The sequence below is a fragment of the Emys orbicularis genome, chromosome 2 (assembly GCF_028017835.1).
Source record: "Emys orbicularis isolate rEmyOrb1 chromosome 2, rEmyOrb1.hap1, whole genome shotgun sequence".
Taxonomy (NCBI): Eukaryota; Metazoa; Chordata; order Testudines; family Emydidae; genus Emys; species Emys orbicularis.
The window spans coordinates 56,959,532-56,981,709 of NC_088684.1; the positions used below are offsets into that span (position 1 = coordinate 56,959,532).

General features: G+C 39.8%; 1 protein-coding gene across 4 annotated transcripts in view; it reads left to right on the top strand.

The window, feature by feature from the left end:
- Window positions 1-2,343: 2,343 nt before the first annotated feature.
- JPH1 (junctophilin 1) overlaps window positions 2,344-22,178 on the top strand; it is a 108,171-nt gene continuing 88,336 nt past the window's right edge. For 2 of the 4 annotated variants that reach the window (XM_065398111.1, XM_065398112.1), the window contains exons 1-2: window positions 2,344-2,722; window positions 9,259-10,015. In XM_065398111.1, the coding sequence (XP_065254183.1) occupies window positions 2,344-2,722; window positions 9,259-10,015 (1,136 nt within the window). The remainder of the gene's footprint in view (window positions 2,723-9,258; window positions 10,016-22,178) is intronic. The other 2 variants (XM_065398113.1, XM_065398114.1) reach the window with 1 other exon arrangement.

Consider the following 22,178-nt stretch of genomic DNA (forward strand, 5'->3'; position numbering starts at 1 on the left):
TGAATCAGGGCCTAAGTGCCCAATTTTTACTAATGCAAAAATTCCTTATACAAGTAGTCCCACTGATTTCAATCAGACTACTAGCATTAATAATGGTTTGCATGCTATCGCCTGTAAATTGGTCACCACTCTTCTCCAGCTTCCATAGTTTAAGGTCTTTACTTACTATATTATCACTCTATAGTACTCTGTAATCTCCTTGCAGAAGGGACCTTTTCTTCTGTGATTCAAGAGCCAAGTGTACTCTTATGGCACTATGTAATAATTATAGTCCCCAGTACATGAATGATAAAAAAAAAAACCCACCACTTTTTGTTGTTCACGATTAAAGCCATAGCTGAATTTCACAGCTTGAAATGTCACAGGTATCTAGTCCTCAGTAAGAAACAGACCTCTGATAAGTTAGACAAAAATATTTAATAAAGTTAGAAACAATTATATTCATTCATAATTACTTGTGAAATTGCATTACAATTGTGCAACTCAGTACAACCATAAGGTTGTAAATTTGTGAAAGAAAGCCTGAACAGTAGTGTTAACTCAGCAACATTATATAGGTGCAGTATTTTCAGTTAGTGTAGACTTAAGAAAATGGAGCTACACTGGCTTACTCCTGGGCTGAATTTAGCTTAATGTATGTGTCATGGTTGTTACTCTTTCATTTCCTGATTTTTTTTCTCCAATTTTTTCACCTTGCATTAATAAGGTTTTTGCTTATAATAATCTGTAGTTTCTATTAATTTATTTTAGACGTTGCTTGACCAAAACACTTCTTCTTAGCATATGCGCAACATGCCCTCAGGTGGCACATGACCAGGATTCATCACCGAATTTGGTCTGCTGGTTGGATCATTAGCTTCCCCAGTTTGGGCCAGGTACTGATGGGGGGACTGTGACGTGAACACTGATCCAAGCCCCCCAATCAAACCACTTTTTTTTTTTTTAATTCTGCTCTATCAGCGTAGGAGGTCACATATCACAGGAGATGAAATTGAGGAAATTATGAGATGTATATGTACTCTCCCACTCCCCAAACACCCGTTGCAGTGAAAAGTTTGCTTTAAAATGTTCTTTCAACCCATTTGTAACTTTAAAAGAATGTGAAACTAAGGTTTCAGAAAATATTAATCCCTGCAGTTCTGAGCTATGACCAACCACAATTTCCAGTTTCTTCTCCACTAAATCTTGTCCAGTGTTTCTGTGCCACCTCCTGTCACTTCCCTTATATTTTTATCTGATTACCAAATGTCTGGTGAAGAGTGCTTGGCAGTACTTGAAGCTATGCAGTCATCCAAAGGCCATCAAGTTAAAGGCATAATGAGACTTCTTAAAAGGTGACCACCATTATGTCTTTGAAAGATCACAGATACAACTACAGTATCCTGTGCCCCATACGCCTAGACCTCACTTCCTGCAACTATTGTCAGTTCGGCACAGTGTTCATTAGCACTGCAGTGAGGGTGGGTCTTCTATGCTGTTTAGGATGAGATAAAGTACCACAACTAAGCTCAGCTTTACTCAGACAACATTAGCTCCTGGGACCACACCTAAAGCTCTGAGAAGTGCAAAAGAAGAATTATAAACTTGGAATATGTTTGAGCATGTTGGTAAAGTTAAACTATCCTCTAAAGGGGGGCACTGCTACCACCTGCAAGACAGAGAGGCTGCCCCCAGAATCCTTTGTGCATTATCTATAAAAACACACATGTGTAAACATTTGCAGTCACATATGCACCCCCCCACACACTTCCAAACACACATTGTGTCCTTTCCACAGGCAGCTATATAACTACAAAGCTATATTAACACATACCTACAAATCTTCGCAGAGAGCCACAGCTGTATTCTCCCACATACTGTGCTTGCAGCCAGCATACACCCCTGCATAGCCCGATGCTCGCGCACAGACACTCGCCTACAGGCACACCATCCCGTACTGCTCTCTGTGCGCCCAACGCACCTGCACAGGGGAACGCTAGCACCTAAGCAGAGCTCACCCTACACGCGCCTCCAGCACGCTCGGCTCACCCCTGCACCCACAGCGGGGGGGGGGCAGGAGCCCGGCACCCCCAGAAGGGTCCACGCGCCCGCTCCTGCCCCCACCGCCGCGCGCCGCTGCCCGCGGGTGTGTGAGCGGAGAAGGGGCGGGCTGCGGGGGAGGGGCGGGGGGCGGTGCCGGCGCCGAGCTCCGGGGCGCCGGCGGAGGAGCCCTTGTAGTCCTGCCGCGCGGGGCGCTGGAAGCGGAGGGGCCGCGGGGAGCGCAGCGCCCGGAGCCTGGCGGTGGCGGCGGCAGCAGCAGCAGCAGCGGAAGGAAGGAGCCGAGCTCGCCCCGCGCTCCCCTGAATGACGGGCGGCAGGTTCGACTTCGACGATGGCGGCACCTACTGCGGCGGCTGGGAGGAGGGCAAAGCCCACGGGCACGGCATCTGCACCGGGCCCAAGGGACAGGGCGAGTACGCGGGCTCCTGGTCCCACGGCTTCGAGGTGGTGGGCGGCTACACCTGGCCCAGCGGCAACACCTACCAGGGCTACTGGGCGCAGGGCAAGCGCCACGGGCTGGGCGTGGAGACCAAGGGCAGGTGGATGTACCGGGGCGAGTGGTCCCACGGCTTCAAGGGGCGCTACGGGGTGCGGCAGAGCCTCACCACCCCGGCCCGCTACGAGGGCACCTGGAGCAACGGGCTGCAGGACGGCTACGGCGTGGAGACCTACGGGGATGGAGGTGAGCGCCCCGCGGGAGGGAGGGGAGCGCGCCCGCCCCCTGGCGCGCGCGGGGCTCGGCGCAACATGCCTGGCGGGCCACACGCACTGCATGTGTGTGCGCACACACGTGTGCCGCCGCTGCCACCTGGCCCGCCCCACGCACGCAGCCCCGGGCGCCTGGGCTCTCGCAGGAGCTGCTCTGCCCGCGCACACGACCCAGCAGGGGCACGGCTGCCAGGAGTCAGTGTCAGGCGCAGGGGAAGAAGGAGTCTCAACTCTTGACAAAGTTTCGCCCCCCCCCTTTTGTGTATAGATTGCGCGCACGAGCAGGGCCACATCGAAACCGCGGGAGCGGTGCATCTTTTGCAAGGGGCAGCTGCTGAGACTCTGAGCAGATTCCCCATTGTCAGTGGTTGAAGCTGCAGCCAGCTGACAGAGTTCGGTGAGGCCTCGATCCTAGAGCTGGACCGCTAGTACTAATGTGACACAGAGCGGAATGCAGGGAGGTTCATAAAGGAAGCTACCGTTGCTTTACACTCATTAAGGCAATGAAAACAAAGTGTCGGTTACACTGTTGCAGGTGACCTAGGGTTAATATTAATTTATCCTGTTAGAAACGCTGCATTTGAGTGATATATGCAGAGGGGATGAAACTTATGAGCTGTTTCATTTCACTTTTAAAAGTTCCACATTCCCAGGGCTATCGTTTTTCCTACACCAGCTGGTAGAAATGTTTGCAGATTCCTAAGCATTAGAAATAAATTGCGATTGCTTGAAAACATAGGTTTTTGCCTGTTCTTTGTACAACTGCTGGAGGTTTCACAAGTGGTGTTCCCTTGATTTAGCAACACTTACATATTCTATCAGAGAGAAAACTGGCAAATAAATCTCGATCACTCACTTTTGAGAGTTTGTATGGGAAAACAATATTGATAAAGTCATGAGAAAGCTACCAGTGGCCAAATAGATTATACATTATTAGATGTAATGAATCTTGGACCCACCTAGATTTTTATAAAATGAGCTTATTTAATTAACACAGAAATATTGTAACTTAAAAAAACCCCCACATGGGATTCTAAATACAAATCATGTTTTGAAATAAGGCCAGCTGCTGTTTCTCTCCCTTACAAACTCCCCTCCCCCCACCCTCCTCAAAAAAACCCAACCCTTCTAAAACTCTCCCATATTTCGTGACTTCTGACATCATATTTAGCATATCAAGGGGTATCAAGTTGAGGTTCAGCAAGGTGACTCATGAGTAAAGCTTATGCAGTTGCACAGTTTCATTTAATCGTAGTGTACATGTGTCATTTCAAGCGCCACACAAAAGACAGATGGGCCTGTTTCTGCTCTCATGCTGATTTTACACTGCTGTAGCTTTTGGAGTTACAGCAGTGTAAAATCCGTGTAAGTGAGAGCAGTGACTAATGGAATTACTTGATCTATCCCAATGTAAGGGGAGAATCTGGCCTAATTTTTTAGAGCTGAAATCTTTTAGAAATGTTACTTAGTTTAACATTTATCATGTACATTTTGCAAGTTCAAATTTGTGTGAAACTGTGTGAGTGCTGTGCAAGAAGTATAATTTAGCAAAACAATAGATAATATATAAAATCTGCCTTCCTTGTGACTTAAAAACAAATCTTTGGTTCAGGCCTCTTAAGTAATGCTGTGTATCAGTTTCTACATGAAGTTTGATTAGCGACTTGTGGGCAAACCCGGAAGAGATGCATCAAAGAATGGATGCCCATGTGCTAAGGGGGAGTAGAGCCCCACACTTACAAATGAAGCTTTTTATTCCAAAATTTAGTCAGACCATAAAATTAATTTTATAATAAAGTTAAAATACATTGATTTTATAGTTAATTTTATATTGGGATTTTAAAAAAACAACGTGTTTTCACATGCTCATAGTGATCTCTTGGGGCTGAAAGTTTTAATGCTTGGTCTCTGCCTAGAGGGTACATGCATGTTTTTTTTTATTTATTTAATTCTAAAACACAATCAGAGTTTTAGTTCACTTTCACTACACTGTAGGATTCTTTTGTTTGTTTGTTTTCTGGTGGATTAGAAGTTTAAGAAGGGCTGATGGCAAGTATAATTCATTGTAGCCATATTTTTAAAGTAAATTAGCATGCTCGTTATTGTTAGAAATAGGTTTCTCAATAATTAACATACACTGTTCTTTTTTTAGGGTAATTGTGGGAATCCATCGCCCCCTCCCCCCCCTTAATGAAGCAGAATGTAATTCAGAAGACAATTGTCTTCATAGATAGTTTCGAAGTCAGTAGCTTTATAAAAAAATCCACACTATCCTATCTTAAGAATTTTTGTTCTATTAATGTAAATCTATTACTAAGGCCCCAATTCTGCAAACACTTAAGAACATGTCAGTATATTTGAGCATGTGCATTCCTGTGGATTTTAATGGGACTACTCATGTGAGTTAAGTTACACATATGCTTAGGTGTCTGCAGAGTCAGGGCCTTAGTTTTGAGGCACTGCAAACAACACAGCAGCAAATGAGAAACTGCAGAAAACTATTCAGAAAAAATCTGAATTGTTACTACAAACTGAGCATATACCAAAGCTGCTCAAAATAAGCAGAAATCGGGCTTGTTTTATGCTGAATCAGCTTGTGCGTTGCGTGTTGGCTAGTTTTTCTGGCTTGTTATTGTTTTTAAAGTAGCTTGTAATTACAGGCCATTGTTTGCTGTCCTGGAGAACACTAGCATAATGAAATAACTTTATGTATGTACTGATACTTAGATTGTAGTGATTTTAAAAAAAGAATCTAAACAGAAATAGTTTCCACAATAATTTTCTCTTAAAGTGTCTTAGTGTGAGAGGGATGTACATATAAGTATAGAAATAACAAACACTGGCAACAAGCAAACGTCTTCTGCTCTCTCTCTGCATACAAAACTTCCTTTGATTTTCATGTGCACCACAGCGTAATACAGTCCATTGTGCATATGTGCTTTTTAAACTGATGTTCAACTAAATCTCCATGGAAAAGGTTATAAATTTAGGTTTTAATTAGAGCTAGGTAAACTTTTTAGATCAATAGTTATTTGCTGACAAATGCAATTTTGGGCCATCCAAAACCGTTAGTGAATTTAACTGTACTGAATTCAACTATTTGGCTGTGTGGCCCAGTTGTAGCTCGTTTCTTTGAGGAGCACATGTAGTTTTTAAATCACTTGGTAATTACAGTGGTAGCCTTAAAGCCACTATCAATGGCACTAATTAGAACTATCAGTTATAGTTAAAATGAACATGAAAAAAGGCATGTAGTTTCTTGCATGAATGAGTGTGCATAGTACAGGAACCAAAAGCTTTCCGTTATGTTTTTTGTAGATCATGTTGTTTATTGAATATGTTAGCCTTTCATTATATTACAGTATTATTATGGATAATCATATTCCTCTAACAACTTCTTAAATTTTCACTTTGGAAATAATAGATGCAACTATAATTTATGTAAGACTACTGTTTCCACATTTATGTATATGTATGCTTTCAGCATACATTTTAAATGGAAAATATTTTGAATATAACTGGAAAACTTAATGCAAGAGTGGACACTTTTCTACATGATACCGCCTAGTAATAATAAAGAGGGATACCTTTCTGATTAATGCCTAATTACAACCAAATATCTGAGTCCTTGAGAATTGTTGCATTGCAAAACTACACACACACAAAAAATCAGATGAAATATCCATGGCATGGTGTTTGTTTGTTCTCTCCCCTCCCCCATGTTTGATTTATAGAATATTCCACTTCCTCATTAGCTAATTTTTCTTTTCTTTTTTTAATAAGGAGCTGGCCTTGATTTCCTTGTCCCAGTAGAAAGAAGAGTCTGATAAGCACATAAGAGTAAATTAATTGTCCTGGTTTAATGCCCTCCGGGGCAAATTGTAATCATTTCCATTTTCTCCTACAAAGAAGTGAAAAACATACGTCATAATTGAGTTATATGTTTTTGATCTTCTGTGTTCACTTTTCAAAACAAAAATATTGTATGATAAAAAAAAATTGCAGACCATCCTAGCTTTGATATTTATGATAGCTTTTTTCATTTAAATAGAGTGGACCTGATTCTGATCTACACTGTTCTGGCAATATAAAGAGGCCATGTGGTGGGATGCCAACATGATGTAATGGGGCCTAGTCTAAATGAGAGTCAAGTGTATTTATTTTAAAGTAATGGAACAGTTATTACTGGCATAACAAATTAGACAGTTGATATATGTAGCAGCAAAACATCTGTAGCCAGATTCTCACCTCGGGGTTCTAAAGGTACACCTTTTGTAATCACATGGATGGAAGTGGGGGCAAAATATAGCTTCAGTTATGCTAGAATATTCATACATTTATTTCCAGGAAAAATATTTATTAAAGTAACAAGTGTCAAGAAAAAGACTGTACTTTTAAAACTATTTACAGACCACATCCATGTATTATGCTCATGTTTTTTATTTGCCCTGCTCCATATGTTGAGTGTTTCTAAATAACCATGTTTCTAGATTCAGCAGCCTTAAAAAACAGTGCTTCAGCAGGTATCTAGGATACAGAGAGGGAGAGAGAATCTAAGAAAGTTGCTTACTGTTGATGTCAGCAGCCATCTGTTAGAAAGGAAAACCTTCACTTGCTAGAATATTTTAACACTAAATAGTTACATTGTTGAGCTTATTTAACATTATATGAAATATAAATTGGTTAAAAAAATCTTTGTGACAAAGCTTATAAACTGATGCTTTTAAATTAGCGTGTTCAGACAGGTATGATAAGTGATAAATGGTAATAATATTGTATATTGATGAGTAATTGTCACACAGATGTATAACCAAACTGGACTATGTACATAAAACTGAGATTTAATTTCAAACAATTACTCAAATTAAACTTTAAGTGATGTTAAAATTTGAGGCATTTGACAAATGCAAACATTTACAGAAAATCTCTGACTTCAAAATGTCAAATATATTTCTCTGAAGAGCTGTATAACACATTAAATTGCTAACAGACTAAAACCAAACAAGGATATTTTAAAAGTTTCTTATTAGTACTTTTCTAAGAATATCCAGAGTTGTGTATGTTAGTGTTTTGGGTAGTGGATGGAGAGTGGGGGGAGGAGAGAGTGAGATAGAACCTCATGTTTCAGGGTTTAAATCAATCTCTAACTTTTAAGGATTAGGACAAGAACTTCTTGGGGGACAAATCTGCCTATTGTGGGGTTTCTTGCACTTTCCTCTAACACATCTGGTATTGGCTATCGTCAGATGCAGGATATTGAACTAGGTGAACCACTGGTCTTGACCCAGTATGGTAGTTCCTATGTTCTTAAGGAGACAACCATGTACCAGGGAGTAACCTGAAATCACTTTTTTAACCCCAGACAATACAACTTCAATCACACAGATATCTGTTACTGCCTCTTTTCAAATGTTATGCAACTCCCTTTTCTGTTTCCATTTTAAAAAAAATCAGTGTTAAGACTGTGACATAACATATTCAGGTACAGCTAAAATGGTATCCCTTAATTCTCTGCTATTCTGCCATTGGCCTGTCCTAACAACATACCTCTTATTTGTGCTCATTTGTAACTTCAAATTCTTTTCATATTTAAGTGAATAGTGAGAGAAACTTGAAGTTTCTGCCTTAGTTCTGATAGCCTCGTCACAAATTTAGTAATGCAATATTTAATTGAATATAAAAACAAAATTTACAAGCAAAACTATTTTCCATGTCTTGTCAGTCATCATTGTTCTAAATTTCATTATGGCTGATAGAGGCCTTGAACATGTTGTCTTTGAACCTGAACTCAGTTGTTTCTTAAGCAGATCTCCCAGTGATTTCACTGGGACTTTTGCATATGATGAGACTGCAGGTTAAGATGTATGCTATTTTTCTGGGTTCTTTGTGGATGTCTCATAATACAGTATTTCTGTTGCTACAAATAGAATAAAGGTCTGAAATGAAATACAACCTACAGGGAAGTTATTGATGTTATAGAGAACACAGCTATTCAGTATTCATGATAGCGAAATATATGTTGGCAGCAAAAAATGTAAATGCCAAAATTTCACAAGGAGTAAGAAGAGGCAAAGGTAATATACTACGGTTTCATTCCTGGCATCTCAGCAAAATTAAACGTGGTTGTTTTTTTTTCTGTTAAAATATATTTTGACACTAGTGTGCAAGGGGTCATTGTGCAATAAACCATTAGGAGTGCCTTTTTGTTGAGAGACCCAGATTAAAATCAAACTGGACACTACTGGATTTTTAGTTGTCTCAGTACTGGGTAGCATTTCAAATGCTAAATTTTTATTAAACAGCAGAATAATTTTTTAAAAGTTAGAAAAATATTTTTTTATTCTAGGATTCTTTTTATCATGTAACATGTGTTGCCTTTTCTGATGAAATTTTGCCAAAAATGTTTGATAAAATAGCTGGCAGTAGGTATACTATTATAGTGATGGCATCAGTTCCTCTGTAATTGAATTGCTTCTTAAATGTTGTTTCCATTGGTTATTCTTTTAAAAGGTACATACCAGGGACAGTGGACAGGAGGGATGCGGCACGGATATGGTGTACGTCAAAGTGTACCTTATGGCATGGCAACTGTGATCCGTTCACCCCTCCGAACATCTCTAGTCTCACTTCGTAGTGAGCAGAGCAATGGCACTGTTCTGCATGACATTACTTCAGACAGCCCAGCTGGAACAAGAGGTGGGTTTGTTTTGAATTTTCACAGTGAACCGGAAGCCATGGGTAGTAAGAAAAGAGGAGGCTTGTTCAGAAGAGGATCCCTTCTTGGTAGTATAAAACTTAGAAAATCTGAATCTAAATCATCAATATCTAGCAAACGTAGCTCTGTCAGGAGTGATGCTGCTATGAGCAGAATTAGTTCTAGTGATGCCAACTCTACGATTAGTTTTGGAGATGGTGACTGTGATTATTGCCCTATGGAAGACCATGTTGATGCCACCACAACAGAAACGTACATGGGAGAGTGGAAGAATGACAAGCGCAATGGTTTTGGTATTAGTGAGCGTTCAAATGGTATGAAATATGAAGGAGAATGGCTAAATAATAAAAGGCATGGATATGGATGCACCATATTTCCAGATGGCACAAAGGAAGAGGGAAAATATAAAAACAATGTTTTGGTCCGTGGAATAAGGAAGCAACTTATACCAATAAGAAACACCAAAACTAAAGAAAAAGTGGATAGAGCCATAGAGGGTGCACAAAGGGCAGCTGCTATGGCAAGAACCAAAGTGGAAATTGCATCTTCAAGGTATGTAATTGCAAAATGCATACTTCTGCCACTTCATGTGTAGCAACAAAAATGTATTGTTTGCAGTAAATTATATTGATAGAGGCTCTTAAAAGTTTGAGTACAAATTGTTGTCTTCAATGGGCAATATTCAGCTCTGTTTCATATGTGCATTTGACTGACTTTAATGAAGTTGCATATGTGAACCTGAGAGTAGAATTTGCCCCCATAACTTGAGAGAAGTATTACTTGCACACTTCAGAAATATACTGTCAGTCTTGCAAGCTTGCACTTAAACTATAGAACTACTACTAAATTATATCATTGCATTCCATTGTACATATGGGGTTTCACCTTTATATGCCATCTTGAAAATTAAGCTGGTGAAGAATGTGGTGGCCTGTTTATAAAGTGGAATATCTTTCCATAAGCATGTTACACTTTTGCTTAGTGATTTGTTCTTCTTTACTGTAGGTTTCCAGATAAAATTTAAGGTGTTGGTTTTGACTTATAACACCCTAAGGACTAGATTCACAAAAGAACTTGGGTGCCTAATTAGCACTTTAGGTGCCTTAATCCCAGAATCATGTCCCACTGGGATTCACAGAACCCCTGCTCAGTTGCCCCTGAATCCTGTAGGCACCTAAAATAGATTGGCTTCTCAATTTTTGCAATAAAATCTCCCTAAGTGCCTATGTGTCTGCCTCTGCGCATGCGTGCTGCAGCCCCATGCCAGGCATCCGGAGGCCTGAGCCCCAGAGAATGCATGAACCAGGGGAGGACAGGCTTTCCGTTGCCTAACTCACCTGCAGTACCCGATCTGGTAAGCATGCTCAGAGCTCACCTACCAGACTGGGCCTTTCTGGGGAAGCTTACACAAAACGCCAGGGCGAGGAGGAGGAACTCCTTCATAACTTTCAGGCCAGTCGTTGGAGAACTCACCTGGAATGCAGAAGACAGACTTGCACAGTTGTGCTCTAAACATCTATTTATTAGCAACGCTCCCTTCCCCCCAGTTCAAGTCCCCCTAATGCCAGGAGAGGGTTTGCAGCTGAGAATCCCATGCAGAAGGAGGAGCCTCCCTGCAGCCCAGACTTAGGTGCCTATCCAAAAGAGAGGGGCAGGTCTTAGCACGCCTCTTGGCATGGCACCTCCCATTGGCTAAGTTACGGGAGGCGTTGTCTAGCATGCTGGCTTTCATGAATCCTGTTTTTGAGGCACCCATCTCTCTGTACATTCATTGTATAGGGATCTAGGTGCCTAACTCAGGCTTTGTGAATCCAAGTGCTTTTTCTGAGTACCTAAAAGTTATACATGGTGATGTTGAATGTCACCATACCTAAGTTTCTTTGTGAATCAGGACACACTGTGAGCGACACAGTTATACTGACCAAACTCCTGGTGTAGACAGCACTATATTGATGGAAGAGCTGCTCCCATCATCATAGCTACCACCTCTCGGGAAGGTGGAGTACCTATGCCGACGGGAGAAGCTCTCCTGTTGGCGTAGGTAGCATTTTCACTAAGCGCTGCAGCTGCACCATTGCAGCACTGTAAGTGTAGACAAGCCCTAAATGTGATTTGAGAAAGATTGTTGAGGCTGGTACCGTGTGTAATTGAAGTTACAGGATGAAATTAAGAAAAAGAAATTGGTAATGAGGGCCGGATATATACCTAGATTGATGTACAAATGCTCCTTGATAGCCCTTGAAGGGTATTCTCCACCTGTACTTTCTGTAATCAGCTTTTGTCATCCTGAAGCAATCAAGTGATAAAAGAGCAAACACGTAGCAGAGCATCAGAAAATACTTGCGTGTCAATCATAACTAAACAAGGAAGTTTTAAGGTAGGAAAGACCAGTAGTGACTTGTCTTGAAGGACATTCATATAGGAAAAGCACAGATTATATTGACCCTCTGCTGTCCTAATTGTTTAAGACAGTGGACATGGGATGGAGATGGTTATAAAGGATTAAGAGGCTAGAGGAGGTGGTTGATAAACATTTTGAGAAGTAGGGTAGAGTGAATCTGTGAAATGTATGTGCATATAGTTCCATAAATTAATGTTTATGGGAACATCAGGGAATATTCCATGTCAGAAAAATATAACCCTTTAACAAAAAAGAGAGGCAGTCTGGCCTAGCAAGACTACCCATTTTGGGTTGATCTCCATTCAACTTTCCTTTTTATTCACCGTCACCTTGCCTCAGTTTCCTCCATAAGTCAACCAAACTCTATTCTATAACTTTTGCTTAAATTGCCTTTAGTCATTTTGGAAACTCATTCTGTGTTTATTAGTATCCTCTGCATTAAATACTGGTAGCATAAGAATAATTCCCTTTTTAATTCTAGCTCTTGGGCTGTATCCTAATTTTTGACACTGTTCAATAGTGTGAGTAGTTTCTCTTGTCTTTTCAAATGGAAATCATTCAAACTCATTAAGCCTTTCTATAACTGATTTTCTTGAGACTGTGATAAGAGAGATGCTCTGACTTAACAAGATTTGTTTGATGCAGGAATTAGTAGGTAAAATTCTGTGGCCTGTATTATGCAAGATAGACTAAATTATAATAATGGTCCCTTTTGGCATTAAAAATCTATGATGCTCCCTCTCAAAAGAATCAATTTGTATGGAACAGTAAACAATTATATACACACAATTCTATTTGGGGGTCTAACAAGGGTTTATCCAATAAAACAGGAACCATTCTTTTTCTTATTGATCATTCTTCAGGTAATACAATCAGTTTCTGCTTGCCTTCTTTTATTGTAGCTGTATTCCTGGCTGAGAGTTTCATGAATTTTTTTGTTGTAACTCTGAAATTCATTTCCTGATCCATTCATCTCCAGATGCTTTTCTAAAAGATACGCTCTAATTCCAAACGAAATTAGTTCAGAGAAGTTCTATGGCCTGTGTGTTATACAGGAGGTCAAGCTGGATCATCACAATGGTCCCTTCTGGCTTTATAATCTACAACTCTATGAATGAATGTGTAGAATGGCTGTTCTATTTAGCACAGATTCCCTAGCTTCTTCATTCTTTGTTCCCGAACTAATTATGTTACATTTTTTAGCATTTTCAATCTACTTACTCACTCAAATTATGCCATTCCCTTTTATTCTAGTTGTATTGCTAATTATTTTTTACTCAGATTCTAATTTCAATATTATCTACAGATTTGAAAATTTTTGTTTTCAATATCTTGGCCAAATAATTTAATTGTTTAATAATTGTTACTGAAATTTTAAAACTGAGCCTGGATTCATAACCCTTTTTCAACTCGTAAAACTTCCATTTGTAGCTATCTTTTTGTTTCCTTTTATCTAGTGCACTGTTTTGCTTCCTGTTCTCAGACTCTTTGTTGCCATTAATCTCTTGATATATGGAAGGTGTCAAAAGCTTTCTGAAAATCTGTTTTATGTATCCTGCCTTTCTTTTATCATGACTGTAGGATTTATAAAGTAATCTAGCAAGTTAGTTAAACATGACCTCCATCAACCTAAGTTCTATCCTGACTCAGAATGTGCTTTCCAATTTATTTTTATTGGTGTCTTTTTGACATAATTACTGTCATAGCAATTACTCAAAAAATAAATGGACAGGATTACAAAATCATCATATACATACAAAGCTGCTCAACAGTTAAGCATTGTAGACCAATCCCTGCTACAACAAAAGTCACAGAAAGACTAGATACACATCTAAAAAGTGATTATTCATTAGCAATGAATAATAATAAAATTGTTTTAACAAACACCAGTATAACTTGGGGATCGTGGCATAAAGCAAAAGTATCTCAGAACATATTAAACAAAGAGAAAACACTGGAGCTCATGTATTAAAATCTTGGAAGTAGAGAAATTTCAGAAATATAGGGGTGCTTCCCCCATTTTATCACTTTAATAGTCACTGTGGAGAAAATCTTTAAACTATTTTAAAGTCACTGAGACAAATCCATTCATTTATTGCCTTCAAAAATGTTACACTGGGGATAAATCTAGCCTACTTCTCCAGTTTCCTGTATTTGGAAGGAAAAATGGCTACTTGCCAGTCCTCAAGAATATTGAACGGTGGAATTTCTCCTGTGTGTGTATTCTAAGGACATACAAACTATGGGTCCAATCCTGCTGGATGCTGATTGCCTACTGTAAGATACTATGGATGTTCAACACCTATTGAAGCAGTAGTCAATCAGCAGGTTATACCAGGAGACTCCAAAGACTTTGTTTTCTCATTGTAGGTATTTTGAACTTTTTTTTAAAGGCAGTTATACATTTCTAGTGTTATAACGTCCGAGTATTTCTAGCGTAAAGGTTTTATTCTTGCTAACTAGGGTTATGTGAGATAAGAATACTCCCCCTCACATCTTGATGGTGTTAGAAAAGAAGGAGATGGAGGAAATAAATAAGATTAGTTCATTGTTCTTTACAAAAAACTATTTATTGTGATGGAGTTGCTTAAAACAATTTGAACATATAGTAGTTCAGTCTTTGTCATTAGCTAAGATTTTGTCCAGATTTTAAACTCCTCTGTTTTCAGGAGTGTACACCTCATCTGAAATATTTTATTTACTCTGGGCATATAAGCAGTTTCACTATTACAGTTAAGTATGTGTGTGAGGCTTTGCAGGGTCAGGGCTAAGTCTGCAGTGTGTGTGACGTTGCAGTCTATATGATTTTATAAAAATTTGATGAGTGAATATAATGTAACTGGAATATGCTTCATGCAAAAGGTCTCTTGTAAGGTATCATTACAAAGCTTATTGTCTATTGAGTGTGGTCATCCTATTTGTATAAAGGTATCACTCTTGTATCTGAAATTAGAAATATGAAATATAACTCTGAGGGCCTATTGTAATTATAAAAAGTGTGGGCCATTAATGGTGGTTTGGAATCTTAATGGCTCCCATCAACCAGGACAATAGACTGGATGGCTCTGTTTGCAGGCAAGCCTTCCTGTGAGTCAGGCTGGGAGGAATGAAGGCTTGGGGGTCTTACAGTGACATGTGATCATGTCACATGAACTGGAATCCATCTTTAACCTGGTGCTTTTCCAGTGAGGGGGTGGTGGAAACCCAGAGGGACAAAGGATTCCCGCCTTATGCAAAAGATATATAAAGGGGTGGAACAGAACAGAGAGGAGAGGAGCAATCATGAAGAATCCCCTAGCTACCACCTGAGCTGGAACAAGAGCTGTACCAGGGGAAAGAATTGTGCCCAGGCCTGGAAGGTGTCCAGTCTGAGGAAAAAACTTACTGAAGCATCTCGGAGGGTGAGATTATCTGTATTCAGTTTGATTAGACATAGATTTGCGCATTTTATTTTATTTTGCTTGGTGACTTACTTTGTTCTGTCTGTTACAACGTCACACACAATATTTCAGTAAAACTATATTTTTAATCACAAATTTGTTACAATAGTTTGTGGTGATAAAGGCCGCAGTCCTAAAAACACTTAAGTGTATCTGTAACTTTGCTAAAGTGAGTAATTTAGGTTTATTAAGTTTTTGCAAGATCAAGAACAGATTCAGTCATACTTCACAAGTTTGTAAAGTTAGAAGAATTCACATAAAACTCTAGGCGCTAGATCCTTAGCTGATATAAGAAGGGACCTTTAGATCATCTAGCTTGATTTCCTCTATATCACAGACAAAGTACATTTGCTTTTGGTTTTGATTTTGTTTAAAATTTCATGGGAATTTCAGTGTTTGTTATTATTTTTTTAAAAGGGTGAAAATCAGTGTAAAAATGAACTCAGTATTCTGGGTAAATATCAGGGTTAAAAGCATCAACTAAAGAAAAGTAAGAATACTGAAAGTAAAAGTAGTTTAATGCTGTGGTTTATTTCATCAGCTGTACATTAACAGTATGTGTCCACATGTGGGTATCTTCTACTACATTACCTTACTTTAACAGACAGCCTCATATTTACAATTAGACTAATTTATTATTAACAAACACATCTACCTATTGTAATGCATTGGATTTTCTTAACATAATCAGTATTTTCATGTACTTGAGGGGTCCAAAAGTCAAATGAAAATTGGTAAAAACTGAATAATAAATATTGTAAAAACCGAGGAATTTGTCTGTAAAAACTGAAAATGAAAGGCATTAATCACAGGCCATTACATTTCACCCAGTTACCTCTGTATTGAGCCCAGTAACTTGTATTAGCTTACCCACGCTAAACATCTGGGCCTGAAATTTTTTAAAAACCACCAGCTACTGTTTGTTTCAAGAGCATGTTGTGACTGTCTAAATTACATGGTTTTAGAGATCTCCTGTGTCCTCTAAGCATCTTTCCTGAACTCTACACTTGGCCCCATGCTGACTCTCCTTCTCCCCCTCCCCCTTTAGAAATAGGTGGAAGTCACAGGTTCTGTGACAGCCTTAATTAATTAAACCAGAATTGGTAACATGAATAATCAGGAAAGCAATGTGTCCAGGAAACAGCTCACAGTTAAGACAACCTATCTCTAGATCTTACATAGAGGATGCAATCCAGGGAGTTTGCCATTGTATGTATGACTGTTTTCAAGTAATATAAGTATAAACTAATCAATGCTTACTCATTTCAGATATTTAAAAAATCAGAGCATTGTTATAGGATCACAAAACTAAGCTTTGTCAGCTTTTTATCCTTTACTGTGTGCTAAATATTGTCCATAGTAACCGTTTATTATTATGAAAAGTTGTCTGCATGTGTATCATAATATTCTGAGAACTTTTTTGATCATAAAATTTGATTTTCTTGACATAATTGCACTACTACAATATTTTTTTTTCAAGAAGTAGATGAGTAGAGAAGGGGAGCTGGATAAGAGTTTTGACTATATCCTTCTTTATACAACCTTATTAACATCCATAGGGTGCATATTATGGATAAATATAGGATTACAGCAGATTCAAAATAAATACAACTGGTCTTGAAAAAAACACTTGCATTCCCACCAGTGGTGAATGGAAAGCTTTCCCTGTGGGTGGTAGAGAGGGTCTCTGGCATATACCCTTCTCTCCTCCCACTCCCCCCAACCATCCCATAAATTTATGCACTAGAAGCCAAGAGACTTGTCTTTGGCTTGGAATTCCCTTCTTTCCTTGGTATGTGTTTTTGTAACTACTGTATGGATGAGATATAATTATAAAAGGATACAGTTTATTCTTAAGAATAATAATAAGCACATGTGCCCTATACTTTCTGATACTCTATATTACTGAGTTCTTCCGATTTTCTTACTAAGATAAACACTTCTGGTAGTTTTCTAGTTCTAGCTGTGACTATACAATGTTAGAAACAAGCGTAATGATACTTATCACTTACATAGCTCTTTTCATCTTCAGAATCTTTGATTCATTACTGTGTTGTAGGTAGGTATTTTACCAATAGGGGGATCAAGGCAGAGAGATTAATTTCTCCCCTGCAATTCAATTCCTGCCGCCGGCCCATGTCGGCTGACTCGGTCTCTGACTGCAGGGCTATAAAATTGCAATGTAGACGTTCAGGCGCTAGCTGGAGCCCAGGCTCTGGGACCCTCTCCCCTCGTGGGGTTGCAGAGCTCGGGCTCAAGCTCAAGCCCCAACATCTGCACTGCAATTTTATAGCCCAGAAAGCCTGCGTCAGCTGACCTGGGCCAACCGTGGGTGTTTTATTTCACTGTAGACATACCCCTAGTGTCTAACCTGAGGCCAGAAAGAGAGTTTGTATCAGGAGCTGTGACATGAGTTCCTGGAGCTCAGTCATTTGCTCAAACTATGAAATTGTGCTTTTCCCTCTCTCTCCGTGTTAATCACAAGAATTGCTACATTTAGCATTGGATTGATGTTGCAAGGGAGAGAGAGAATAAACGTTGAAAGCGCATAGGGGGAGAAAGTGGGAATGGCAATGAATGGGAAAGAAGATTAGTAGAAGAGAGGAGAGATGGGATGGGGAGAAGAAATCAAAGAAAATGGAAGGCATTCCTGCTTATCCTTTCCTGCCTCATACTCCACAAAATATTTTTAACCAAATCCATACTACCACCTAAATCAGACTTAGACTCAGCATTCTGAGTGTAGTGTAACAAGCTTTAATATGCATAATTATGTAACATTCACTGATCTTTGAGGTGGATAAAACAGAATATAAATAGATATTGTTCATTAACCTTTTTATTCACTACAGCAGCTGTACAACTGCCACAGAGTCCAGCTCTCTGCAGTAAAGCACTTAAATAGAGGCAAAATATTGTCCTGAGTTTTTAAAATGTTTCAACACAGTTTAAACTGGATGCTGTGAATGTATATTAGGATGCTGTGAACAGAACAAACAGGAATTAAAACTGAAGCCTCCTGTAGATAATTACAGTGCAGTGTCCATTACCCTGTCTCACTCACGTCCTCATTTTTGACCTGGACAAACTGTGATTTCAAGGGAGAGAATTTAGTGTGTATTGAGTATGTATAGTTTGCATCCCCTCTGAACAGCAACTGCCAATCATGCCAAACCGTGTTGAATTATGTGCAGCGCACAAACTTTCCACTGTGGATTAAGCTGACTCTACCAATCTCACTTTACTCAAGGCACTAAACTGGACACTCGCAAAACTAGTGCCTTGCAAATCTTTGAGATGCTTTACTTATTATAGATGAAATATGAACATTGTGTTTAGAAATAGGATCCAACTAATACCAAAGGTATTTATATGAGTCTGCTTGCATTAGTACAAAGATAACTTGGGTTTAGAACAAAATCAGTTATATTCATTTTACTGTTTAGTCTGATTCATGATCAAAAATGAAATTTTGCCATGGTAAAAATTAAATCAAGTTCTATGGATAAAATCAAGCTGCTGTATAATACATTATGTGGATAGTCTTAAAGTATAAGCCACTAACTCTACATTCTGGCTCTGTTGAAGTCAGTGGGGCCAGGATTTTACCCATTATACAGTTATTTAACTGGAAAAAGGAATGCAGGTTTGGACATTTAAAAGTCTGATTTGTAACAGTCCCTGTAGTGTGTGTTGGTGTATATATAATATATCTATTTGAAGTGTAGAAATTACAAAACTGTCAATGGCTACTTCTGTGATTTGACTTTATTATTTAGTTCAGATGAGTTAATAGCTTTCAGTTAAGCTGTAAATAAAAAAAAAATCCAAAGTATTTAATTTTTCAATCAAATCATAGAATATTAGGGTTGGAAGATACTTCAGGAAGTCATCTAGTCCAATCCCCTGCTCAAAGCAGGACCAACCCCAACTAAATCATCCCAGCCAGGGCTTTGTCAAGCCGGGCCTTAAAAACCTCTAAGGATGGAGATTCCACCACCTTCCTAGGTAAAGCATTCCAGTGCTTTAGTTTTTCCTAATATCCAACCTAGACCTCCCCCACTGCAACTTGAGACCATTGCTCCTTGTTCTGTCATCTGCCACCACTGAGAACAGCCTAGCTCCATCCTCTTTGGAATCCCCCTACAGATAGTTGAAGGCTGCTATGAAATCCCCCCTCACTCTTCTCTTCTGCAGACTAAATAAGTCCAGTTCCCTCAGCCTCTCATAAGTCATATGCCCCAGCCCCCTAATCATTTTGGTTGCCCTCCACTGGACTCTCTCCAATTTGTCCACATCCTTTCTGTAGTGGGGGGCCCAAAATTGGACGCAATACTCCAGATGTGTCCTCATGAGTGCCGAATAGAGGGGAATAATCACTTCCCTCGATCTGCTGGCAATGCTGATACTAATGCAGCCCAATATGCCTTTAGCCTTCTTGTCAACAAGGGCCCTGTTGACTCATACCCAGCTTCTCATCCATTGTAATCCCCAAGTCCTTTTCTGCAGAACTGCCACTTAGTCAGTCGGTCCCCAGCCTGTAGCAGTGCATAGGATTCTTTCATCCTAAGTGCAGGACTCTGCCCTTGTCCTTGTTGAACCTCCTCAGATATCTTTCTCATCAGCTATAGATTCTTAAGATTTAGAGAAAGGGATCTGAAAAAAGACAACGGGCCCTATGGAATATTAGTGTGGACGAACTCTTGTCTGTAGGTATTAATGCTAGATCACTTTCACAAGCAGCCCCAAACTAAAAACATTATTATACAGAAATAAAAAAATAATTGTGCCGTGAAGTTTACTTGTGGAGCTCCTACTGATTTCAGTGGAAATTGTGCGTGCATATTAGATCCAGAAGTTGGTACAACAGAGTTGTTCTCTTAACATGTTAAAAATTGAGAGATTTGAGAACATGGACGTATAGGAAATTTCTGACTGTATACATGTTTTAGTTAAACTGAAGCTCTGTGCACCAGGCCTTTCAAAAGACCCATATAAGGAAAACCGTTCCACTAAGCAAGACTTTTGGAATGTTTCTCTGTACAGGGCAGATTATTACATAAGTATTTTTGGTTGATTTGCAGACTAATTAATTTAGGAGCTGAAAGAACCTTTAAAAAGGCAGCCCAATATATTATTTAAAAAAAACACCACTTTTTGTGGGTCTTAGATCATATAAGTGTAGGACCAACATCTCTTGTTAGGGCCAGATTGTGAGGGAAGACATTATGTACACGTCCCCTTTAGCTATTCCAATCCATATCACTTCTGATGTACAATACCCCAGTCATTCCAAAAGCTAAGCCTTTGAGCAGTGTCTGCCACTTCTTCTGACTTGGAGTAGAGTTTTTGTGATGGAGAGATGTCTATTTAGAATGAAGAGACCACCAGATGCATTTTCACTTGTAATCTGAAGTACAACTTTGAACCTAGGTGAAAGTAAAAGGTTAATGAATTAACCTACTGTTTCCTATCAAAATGTTCTGCGGTAACTGTCATGCTGTCTGGAGTGGCTCAGAACTGAGTGCCTACCTCAGGGCAGACTGTCAGAAAGCAGGGCAGACACCCCAGGCTGGTGGTGTTTTCTGTAATTAGATTTCACCAAGCCAGTAACAAATGTGAACTCCTGGATCATTATATCAGTGTTACCATGGAGTCACAGACAGTCCCCTTAGACCAGTGGTTGGCAACCTGCAGCCCGTCAGGGTAATCTGCTGGCGGGCCACAAAACAGTTTGTTTACATTGACCGTCCACAGGCACGGCCGCCCGCAGCTCCCAGTGGCCACGGTTTGCCGTTCCCGGCCAATGGGAGCTGCGAGAAGTGGCGGCCAGCACATCCCTGTGGCCCGCGCCGCTTCCCACAGCTCCCATTGGCCGGGAATGGCAAACCCCGGCCACTGGGGGCTGCGGGTGGCCGGGCCTGCGGACAGTCAATGTAAACAAACTGTCTCGCGGCCCGCCAGCGGATTACCCTGACAGGCTGCGGGTGGGCCGCAGGTTGCCCACCACTGCCTTAGACTCTCCAGTCTATCCTGCCACTCAAACAAAGTGGACTTTGTGATAAAAGGTTACTTAAACCAAAAAAATCACATCACATCAGGTTGCTCCCTGTCCCAAGAGACCAGTCACTTACCTCAGATCAATTGGCACTCTAGATCTTACACCAAAGATAACACTGGTAGCAAATTCTATAATAAACTAACTAAAGGTTTATTAGATAAAAAAAGGAAATGAGTTATTGAGAGGTTAAAGCAGGTAGAATATATGTAAAAGTAAGTCAGAATTTGTAAATCCAAATGGTGACAGTGATGTACTAAACTGCCACTTTCCCAAAAGTCTTTTCAGGGTACCCAGATTGTCTCTGGGGCTCTCCACTTTGCACCTGCTACACTTCCCTGTAAGAGTCCAGAGATAAAGGATCTTCCCCTGAATCCATACTTACAGTTTCTTCTCACGAAAACATACTGACAGGGTCACTACCTGCTTTGGCTTTTCCTTTGATGACGGAGAGCAAGGAATATATTTGGAGTCTTAGACCTCTGATCATCACACTCAATGACCACTTGCTTTGGAATTAGCACTTTTCTGTTAAAGTTCTTCATTTGCATTTCACAAGGCTTCTTTCTCATTTGGTTATTTATTTACACAATGTAAATGTTAATAATATTATAACAGGATATTGCTAAGTGAAGACAATGCAAGTAATATCCCATTAGTTTTCATGAAGTTTAAACACCAAATACACTCTTCTATACATTTAATAATCATTTTGATCTATACTAATACATAAGTGAATTGGCCTGGGGCTTCGGCATGAGCTGGCACCTGGTCTGCCAGCATCACAGTAACATTTTTTGATCATACTAATGCATT